Source organism: Anomaloglossus baeobatrachus, chromosome 4 (assembly GCF_048569485.1).
Source record: "Anomaloglossus baeobatrachus isolate aAnoBae1 chromosome 4, aAnoBae1.hap1, whole genome shotgun sequence".
In the NCBI taxonomy this organism is placed as follows: domain Eukaryota; kingdom Metazoa; phylum Chordata; class Amphibia; order Anura; family Aromobatidae; genus Anomaloglossus; species Anomaloglossus baeobatrachus.
In genome coordinates, this window is record NC_134356.1 from 103,526,545 (window position 1) to 103,536,678 (window position 10,134).

The window sequence follows — 10,134 nt, forward strand, 5'->3', positions numbered from 1 at the left end:
CTACCCCACACATTGCTTGATCTCTTTCTGTGGTTCTCTCCCCCACACATTGCTTGATCTCTTTCTGTGTTTCTCTCCCCCACACATTGCTTGATCTCTTTCTGTGGTTCTCTACCCCACACATTGCTTGATCTCTTTCTGTGGTTCTCTACCCCACGCATTGCTTGATCTCTTTCTGTGGTTCTCTACCCCACACATTGCTTGATCTCTTTCTGTGTTTCTCTCCCCCACACATTGCTTGATCTCTTTCTGTGGTTCTCTACCCCACACATTGCTTGATCTCTTTCTGTGGTTCTCTCCCCCACACATTGCTTGATCTCTTTCTGTGGTTCTCTACCCCACACATTGCTTGATCTCTTTCTGTGGTTCTCTCCCCCACACATTGCTTGATCTCTTTCTGTGGTTCTCTCCCCCACACATTGCTTGATCTCTTTCTGTGTTTCTCTCCCCCACACATTGCTTGATCTCTTTCTGTGGTTCTCTACCCCACACATTGCTTGATCTCTTTCTGTGGTTCTCTACCCCACACATTGCTTGATCTCTTTCTGTGGTTCTCTCCCCCACACATTGCTTGATCTCTTTCTGTGGTTCTCTCCCCCACACATTGCTTGATCTCTTTCTGTGGTTCTCTCCCCCACACATTGCTTGATCTCTTTCTGTGGTTCTCTACCCCACACATTGCTTGATCTCTTTCTGTGGTTCTCTACCCCACACATTGCTTGATCTCTTTCTGTGGTTCTCTACCCCACGCATTGCTTGATCTCTTTCTGTGGTTCTCTACCCCACACATTGCTTGATCTCTTCTGTTTTCAGGACATATAATGTAGAATCCCTAATACTAAACGTATCCCTGACACCATACACTTTATCAGCCCTCTGTATGTGATAGGCTCTTCATGGGTCATTTTTACATTTTTCCCATTGTTTATCTTTATCCCATTTTTATTTTTAAATATCCAGTTCTCTGAAGGCAGGAGAGAATCCGTCCTGTAAAATGCAAACAGCCACGTTCTGTATTAAAAGAAAGTGTTTATTTACATATATCAGTCATTAATATAAAGTATTTTCACATGTCAACCCATGTAAACCTGGAGAAGTTAAGGCGCTTACTTAGTAAGTGGCTAAATGTTCTTTCATATATCATGTGGTTGCATTTTGTAGACATTAAACAGCTTTTATAGCAACTTAAGCAGATATTATAAGACAGATTATCCTGACAATCTATCAAAATAAATATATATAAAAAAGTTTATGTGACAAAAAAGACCTGTGCTCATCAGACATTGCTGCAAACCCCTCCGACCAAAGCAACTGCGGAACCTTTATTTGCTTTTGTTTTTTTCCGGCCAAATACAAAAATTGTTACAACCAATGCAACATAAATATTTAAGAATATATTTATATATAATTTATATGTAGATTTAATGGCATAATACTGCATGAATAAATTAAAAATATGGTAAAATATTTACATGTCATTTGTGGCAGCACATTCTAGATTATACTGCTGACCCTTCAATAAATAAGAGTACGATGAACCGAACCATGCCCCGCCAGGAAGCCTGAGGATTCCTCCAAGGAACTGTAAAAGTCCAAGTATGTGTGTATATAGATAGAAATATAGAAATTACCTATATATGTACACCCATATATCCCTACATACACACTCAGTGGTGGTTGCCTCTCCTGGCCTCCACCACCGAGGGATCTGCCTCCTGACTGCTCTGCTTTCTGTATGGACGTGAGATGTAGGCGCTGACCTAAACCATGAGGCGACCATACACATAGGATGATTATAGGTGTGTAGCATAGGAAATCCCATACTGCTCTTAGTAGACATGGGCTGCAAACAATTGTCACACATTGTGCCTTAATTCAACCCCATTTTAGAAAACAGTGGTATATAAATATCTATACATATTATATATCTATACATACATAACATATATATATATATATACATATGTATGTATCTATATTTACACATATATATATATATATATATATATATATATATATATATATATATATATATATATATATATATATATATATATATATATATATATATATATATATACATATACCCCACATACAAATGTATATATATAATATATATATTCACATATATACATATGTACTCGTTTATTACAATGCCCATAGATCAGCAGTCCAGTGGTGGCCGTGGTGGAGGGTCCGAGTCCTTCCTATAGTCTCTCCTCCTTGGCACAGCTCTGTGTCCCCGATGTCGGGTGTTTGGGGACAGGTCTTCTTTGCCCCCGGCCATGGTGAGCTTCTGTCCCGCTGGGTTCAGTCCCTGAGGCCCCTGTGCTCACACTAGGGAGGTGACCGGCGCCATCTTACCGTTTTCCTCCTCCCAGGGCTGCAAATTCTGAAGTGCAAATAAAGAAGAGTTGTGCAAACACAGCGGGTCGGGCTGGATGGAGTCACTGAGAGACTTCTGGAAGGCGTCGTGCTGCAGCTGGAGCATGAGTCTGTTGGCCTGCTGCCGCTCCGCCTCCCGCTCCTCCGCCGTCTGCCGCCTGCAAGAGAGCAAAGCAGTCTGAGCTCAGCACCGAGAGACCGGGACAGCACAGGGCCGAGCCCTCCGACACCCATCCCATCAGCGAGCGGCCCGGGAAGCGCAGCGTGCACGGGGACAAGCACCGCTAGGTGTGCACGGGGACATGGAGGCTGCGAGGCCCGTGCGATAGTACAATGAATGAGGAAAATGGAGCAGAATAGAGGCTCACGAGCAACAGGAACATTTCTTAGTATACAGTTTAACAGATTATAGTTATTAGTATTAGCAGTATTACTATTTTTGTTTATTTGATTAAATATTCGTATAAAGGTTTATCCCATGTCTAGGTTGTTGTTATTATTATTATTATTATTATTATTATTATTATTATTATTATTATTATTATTATTATTATTTTTAGTAGTAGTAGTAGTAGTAGTAGTAGTAGTATTATCATTGTTATTATATATTATGTTATTATTATTATTATTAATGTTATTAAATATTCGTATAAAGGTTTATCCCATGTCTATGTTGTTATTATTATTATTATTATTATTATTATTATTATTATTTTTAGTAGTAGTAGTAGTAGTAGTAGTATTATCATTGTTATTATATATTATGTTATTATTATTATTATTATTATTAATGTTATTAAATATTCGTATAAAGGCTTATCCCATGTCTAGGTTGTTTATTATTATTATTATTATTATTATTATTATTATTATTATGTTATTATTATCATTATAATTATTATTAATTATTATATATTATGTTATTATTATTCATGTGATTAAATATTCATACAAAGGCTTATTCCATGACTAGGTTGTTTTTCTTTTTATTATTAGAATTATTATTATTGTTATTATTATTATTATTATTATTATCATTATTATTATTCATGTGATTAAATATTCGTACTATGGCGTATTCCATGACTAGGTTCATTATTACATTATTATTAGTTGTAGTATTATTATTATTATTATTATTATTATTATTATTATTATTATTAATAATAATAATTATAACAAACCTAGTCATGGAATAAGCAATAGTACGAATATTTAATCACATGAATAATAATAATAATATGATTAAATATTCCTATTATAGTTTATACATGACTATGTATAATTAGATAAATAATAATAATCTTGTAATTATCTACTGGGTATTATTTACTATATATTAACTATTATTATATATTCCTCTGGTTCTTATGTACAAATTAATCTTTTCCTCAAGTTCTTGTGTACAAATTACTCTTTTCCTCTGGTTCCTATGGGTATTATTTGTATAAGAGATGAAAGTCTGTGGGAAAATATGAAATGAACCAAACACACTTTTGGAATTTCCGTAGCTTTTTTGGGGATGGTTTGCTTATATTATTGTTTTTATTGTTGTTTGTATTATTATTATTATTATTATCGTCATTATTATCATCATTATTATTATTCATTTTGAACAAATACAACATGCTCTATACAGGTCATTTTTCTGCTGTTCTCCTCATAGACTTTTCTTGGGAAAAAAAAACTATGAGAAAATCACTTTCCTATAGGAAAACAGCCTGTGAAGCAAAAAAAAAACACAATGAAAAACGCTTATTTTTTAACAAAAGCAAAAAATATATAAAAATGAAACAACGAACATTCCCCTCCCCCCTTTCTTCCCAGAATAATGAAGGAGGCCTACCAAATTATATTGCATTTTTTCTATTAAAATATACTATTAGCTGCTATTATTGACATATAATTTATTTGCCCCATTTATTTTTTATAGTAAACAGCTATATATTAGTAGCATTAAAGGTTATTCTTCTACCAAATCCTTTAACTGTTGTTGTTGTTGTGATTGTGCTGATTATTCCAGGTAGTATTTACAGAAATTGTGAAAAAAAAAATCTACAGCCTGACATAATTTAATGGATGTAAAATGTATATGTTTTGGGGTAATTTTTTTAGTCTTTACCATATTACTGCTGCATTCTGCTGCTCCTATACTGCTGGGGAAAATAATAATGAGGTTTATTAGACTGGTTGATTGCAATGTTCTATGAAGGGAGGGCTGCAGGATGAAGCTTCATGTACATACCGTATTCAAACTGGGGTATAAACCGCTGTATGTGAACTAGAGCCGCACCCATCAGTCTGGAGAAAATAGTGAGAAGGAGCCGAGGAGGGCAGGACCTGACATTATTTATTTCACTCTATTTTATTGACATATCTGCCCAATCTCTGCTGTAATATTATTATTATTATTATTATTATTATTACCATCATCGTCATCATCATTACACGTTACTATATTACTTTTGTAGATATTACAATATTTCTATTATATTGTGCTTTTCAAACACTTTATTATTTTACATTAAGCTATATAGATTATTATTATTATTATTATTACCATCATCATCGTCATCATCATCATCATTACAATATTAGTACTATATTGTGCTTTTCAAACACTGTTTATTATTTTCCATTAAGCTATATAGATTATTATTATTATTATTATTATTATTACAATCATCATCGTCATCATCATCATCATTACACATTACTATATTACTTTTGTAGATATTACAATATTTATATTATATTGTGCTTTTCAAACACTGTTTATTATTTTCCACTAAACTATATAGATTACTATTATTATTATTATTATTATTATTATTATTATCATATAACTAGATTTTGCCTCCTGCTCTGGTTCCTGGATGACTTTCTGCTGCCTCCATACTATTCTATATGACTGGTATTATTTTTCTCTTAACCCTTTTTCTGCCGGATATAGTTCCAATATTACATTACAATATTAATGATACTACATACACCACCACTAGATTATATAATAGATTATCCTAACTGAACAACAGGTGATTTACACAATATTTTTCCCAGCGCTATTTTATTACATATGAACATTGGATGATAGTGACATTGTGCTGCTGTGCTGGTCAGTATAATATTATGGGGCATCTTTACCTAAAATGATAATATTATACTGCTATGTTCTAATATTATAATAATAATAATAATAATAATAATAATAATAATAATAATAATGGTATTTTGGTGCAGTACAGACCTGATCTTTTTCTGCGCTTTCTGAGCGTTTTTGACATTTAAGGCATTGAATTCCCGGGCATCAAACTGTTCCAACAAAGAATCGCACCATGCTGCGTTTTTAATCACTTTTGTATTGACCTCTGGGCCTTTGGGCGCTTATTAGACCCTAGGTAAATGAAATGAAATCTAATAAAGCTGTGATCGTGACCACTGCGGGATTCATATAGTGCGGGATTCATACAGTGCGTGTCATCTGTGCGGTTTTCCCTATAATCCAGATCAGCCCAACCTATTCCTGGGCAGGAGAGAAAAAGCCGAGGACCCGAGCACCGACACCGGGCAGCCGGCCCTGACCTCTGCTGGGGCTATGGCTGATGTGTATGATATTAATATCGTGATTAAGACAAATATCCTGATAATTGGTGGCACTAGTCTGCCACAGCGGTATGATGCATCCTGTGTTAAGGCTTTCTTCCTCTATTTGCTGTACTTTTTTTTATTTATTTTTTTAGATTTATTTTACTTTTAGATTTATTTTTTTTAGATCTAGATTATTACGCTTAGATTCAGATATATTGTACTTTAAGATTTTTTTTTAGATTTAAATTTATTCTACCTTTAGAATTTTTAGATTATTTATTCATTAAAATGTATTCTGCTTTTAGATTTATTTTTTTTAGATTTATTGTTCTTTTAGTGGGATTTTTTTTAGATTTAGATCTATTTTACTTTTAGTTGGGCTTTTTAGATTTATTGTACTCCTAGTGGGAGTTTTTTTTACATTTAGATTTATTGTACTTTGTGTTTTGTTTTTGGTTTTTTTACCCCTAGAAAAGTCTCCAGTGCAGGTGCCATCTGGCCGGTGCCACACTGTCCGTGGCACAGCCACCAGTGACCAGGCCTCACCTCCACTTTGTCCTTCTGTTCTGGAACCATGTCTTCACCTGCGCGTCCGTCATCTTCAGAGACTTGGCCAGGGCGGCGCGCTCCGCGGAGGCGAGGTACTTCTGGCGGTGGAAGCGCTTCTCCAGCTCGCAGATCTGCACGCGGGAGAACGACGTGCGCGGCTTCTTGCGCTTGGGAGGAGTCCGATTCTGGTAGGGGTGTCCGATCCTGCGGGTCACCGTGAACGGGGTGAGGGCGGCGGCCGCTGCCAGAGACAAGAGCAAAGTGGGATCCCTGAGCTCAAAAAGTGGAGGGCCACAGTCAGAAACTATACTGTCCCTTTTTAAGTGACATATATATATATATATATATATATATATATATATATATATATATATATATATATATATAGCTATATATATATATTTCAAACAAATACAGAGAACACTAAAATCCCATTGTGTTAAGTGTTAAGTGTTCCCTTTATTTATTTTTTTAGCAATATATATATATATATATATATATATATATATATATATATATATACCACGGTCACACCCGCCGGTGTGGCTGCCTCATCAAAGACAGCTGGTCACCCCCTTCCTTCCCTGCCCAATAAGGTACTGCATGCTACCAGAAAGAACAGTCATGGAGTAGAACATCACCCCAAATAGGTCGGTAAATTAGTGGTGTTGACTGACCCCTAAGAGTTTGGCTCTGGAAATTATTGAGTTAATAATACCCCACTGCTGAGAGGTAAAGCTGCAAGTGGGCTGTGGGCTTCATTAGATCGCTCAGAATTGGGTGTTGGTCGGTAAAGGATTGGCAACTTAAAAGTAAATTATGTAAAAAATCGGCAAATATACCAAATCTATCTACTTGTCTATCTACCTATTATTTATCTATCCATTAATCTATCATCTGTCTACCTATCTATCTATCTACCTATTATCGATCCATCTATATTTCTAACAAAACCACAGTAGAGTGGCAGAAACAATTATATATATAATCTCAAATGGGGTGAGCAAAGTTCCAACTTGTCCAAAATAATAATAGAAGAAACTTGAGGCAGAACATCATAGAGATACAGGGGATACTTTGAAGTGCTGCACCCCCTCTCTTCTTTTATCTATCTATCTATATATCATCTATCCTACTATTTATCTATCTGTCTAATTATCGATCCATCTATCTATTTATCTGTCCAAGAAAAACACGGTACAATGGTAGAGACAATCCTGATATATATATATATATATATATATACATACACACACATAAATAAATAAATATATATATATATATATATATATATATCTCAAGTCAAGTGTGGCGAGCAAAGTTCCAACTTGTCCACTATAATGAGAGGAAAATTGAGGCAGAACATCATAGAGATATAGGAGATGCTTTGTAGTGCTGCCTCCCTTCTCTTCTTTTATCTATCCCTCTATCTATCTATTATCTATCTATCCCTCTATCTATCTATCTAGTTATCTATCTAATAGCCAGCACTAGATATGGGGAACAAGATGATATGGATAAAAAGAAAGATGATGGATGAATGGACAGATTGATAATAGATAGAAAAATAAATAGACATACATTAGTTATAGATATAGATATATATCAGATATAGTGATAGAATAAAGAGATAATAGATAGATGCTAAAGAGATAGATAAAGGGATAGATAGATAGATAGATAGAAAATAGATACATAGATCATTGGAATGAGGGATAGATAGAGGTAGTTGGATAGAGAGACAGTTATGGATAGATAGAGGCTAGATAGAGGGATATATAGATAGATAGATAGAATCCTAGATAGATAGATAGATGCTAAAGAGATAAAGGGATAGATAGATAGATAGATGGATAGAAAGAAAAAAAATAAAATAAATATATATATATATATATATATATAGAGGCTAGGTAGATAGATAAATGGATAGATGGATGGATAGATGATGGCTAGAGGGATAGATATATAGATGGATAGATAGATAGATGGATAGATAGAGGGATAGATGGATAGAGAAAAAAATATATAGATAGATATAGGCTAGATAGATAAATTAATAGATATATAGATGGATAGATAGAGGGATAGATAGGTGGATAGAGAGAAAACTATATATATCTAGTTAGATAGATAAATGGATAGATGATGGATAGGGGGATAGATAGAGGGATAGAGAGAAAAATATATATCTAGATAGAGGGATAGACAGATGATAACTTGATAGATTTCCGTTCCTATCTTCCCTGAACCTTGTCCTGTATTTTTGTGTTGTTATTGCCATTTGCTAGCCTTCTCATACAGACACTACAGGGGAAAGCCGCAAGCCTCCTTGCGCCATATACACATGACCCCTGAGAGCCCTGTGCAGACTCTGCGCCATGTTGCGGCCCTGATCCATGGAGGACTCAGCACATAGCAGGGAAACTTTCCCAGTTGTTCTGTCAGGGCGGCCATCAGCCCGGAGCCAGCTTCCTCCCCGCACGGACTGCTGTGGGCACTGAGTGCTGTGGGCACGGTCTGCTGTGGGCACTGAGTGCTGTGGGCACGGTCTGCTGTGGGCACTGACTACTGTGGGCACAGACTGCTGTGGGCACTGTCTGCTGTGGGCACTGTCTGCTGTGGGCACGAACTGCTGTGGGCACTGTCTGCTAAGGGCACGGTCTGCTGTGGGCACGGTCTGCTGTGGGCACTGACTGCTGTGGGCACGGTCTGCTGTGGGCACGGTCTGCTGTGGGCACTGACTACTGTGGGCACAGACTGCTGTGGGCACTGTCTGCTGTGGGCACTGACTGCTGTGGGCACGGTCTGCTGTGGGCACTGTCTGCTGTGGGCACGAACTGCTGTGGGCACAGACTGCTGTGGGCACTGTCTGCTGTGGGCACGGTCTGCTGTGGGCACTGTCTGCTGTGGGCACTGACTGCTGTGGGCACGATCTGCTGTGGGCACTGTCTGCTGTGGGCACTGACTACTGTGGGCACGGTCTGCTGTGGGCACTGACTGCTGTGGGCACTGACTGCTGTGGGCACGGTCTGCTGTGGGCACGGTCTGCTGTGGGCACTGTCTGCTGTGGGCACTGACTGCTGTGGGCACGATCTGCTGTGGGCACTGTCTGCTGTGGGCACTGACTACTGTGGGCACGATCTGCTGTGGGCACTGACTGCTGTGGGCACGATCTGCTGTGGGCACTGACTGCTGTGGGCACGGTCTGCTGTGGGCACTGACTGCTGTGGGCACGGTCTGCTGTGGGCACTGACTGCTAAGGGCACGGTCTGCTGTGGGCACGGTCTGCTGTGGGCACTGAGTGCGGTTTTCCGCTGCTTTGGGCCGTTTTCTGGCTGTAGGGTGCCTCCATCTTGGATATATAGCCCCCATCCCTCCCTGTCATTTGTCCTTACCTGAGAATCGCTCTTTCACGAACCTTCTGCTGCTTTCCATCCAGGGGAAGTTAAGGCTGCCAAGGCCGGGCACAGCTGGCATGGCTGGGATGGCGCTGGCTATGGGAGGGGGCACTGCCCCGGGGATGGGTCGGTGAGCTGGCACCCGGATCACTCCTCCTGGAGCCAGGCTCAGATTCACACTGTAAGATCCCGACTCATCAAATGCCGCGGCGAT

The 10,134-nt window shown here is 38.0% G+C and overlaps 1 protein-coding gene across 1 annotated transcript in view; it reads right to left on the reverse strand.

Moving 5' to 3' along the window:
* Nucleotides 1-2,087: 2,087 nt before the first annotated feature.
* The window catches only part of TLX3 (T cell leukemia homeobox 3), an 8,386-nt gene continuing 339 nt past the window's right edge, over nucleotides 2,088-10,134 (reverse strand). Inside the window, exons 1-3 of the mRNA XM_075342288.1 lie at nucleotides 9,918-10,134; nucleotides 6,520-6,763; nucleotides 2,088-2,543 (exon numbers count right to left, since the gene is read on the reverse strand). The exon at nucleotides 9,918-10,134 is cut by the window's right edge and continues 339 nt beyond it. Of these exons, the coding sequence (XP_075198403.1) occupies nucleotides 2,333-2,543; nucleotides 6,520-6,763; nucleotides 9,918-10,134 (672 nt within the window). The 3' untranslated portion in view covers nucleotides 2,088-2,332. The remainder of the gene's footprint in view (nucleotides 2,544-6,519; nucleotides 6,764-9,917) is intronic.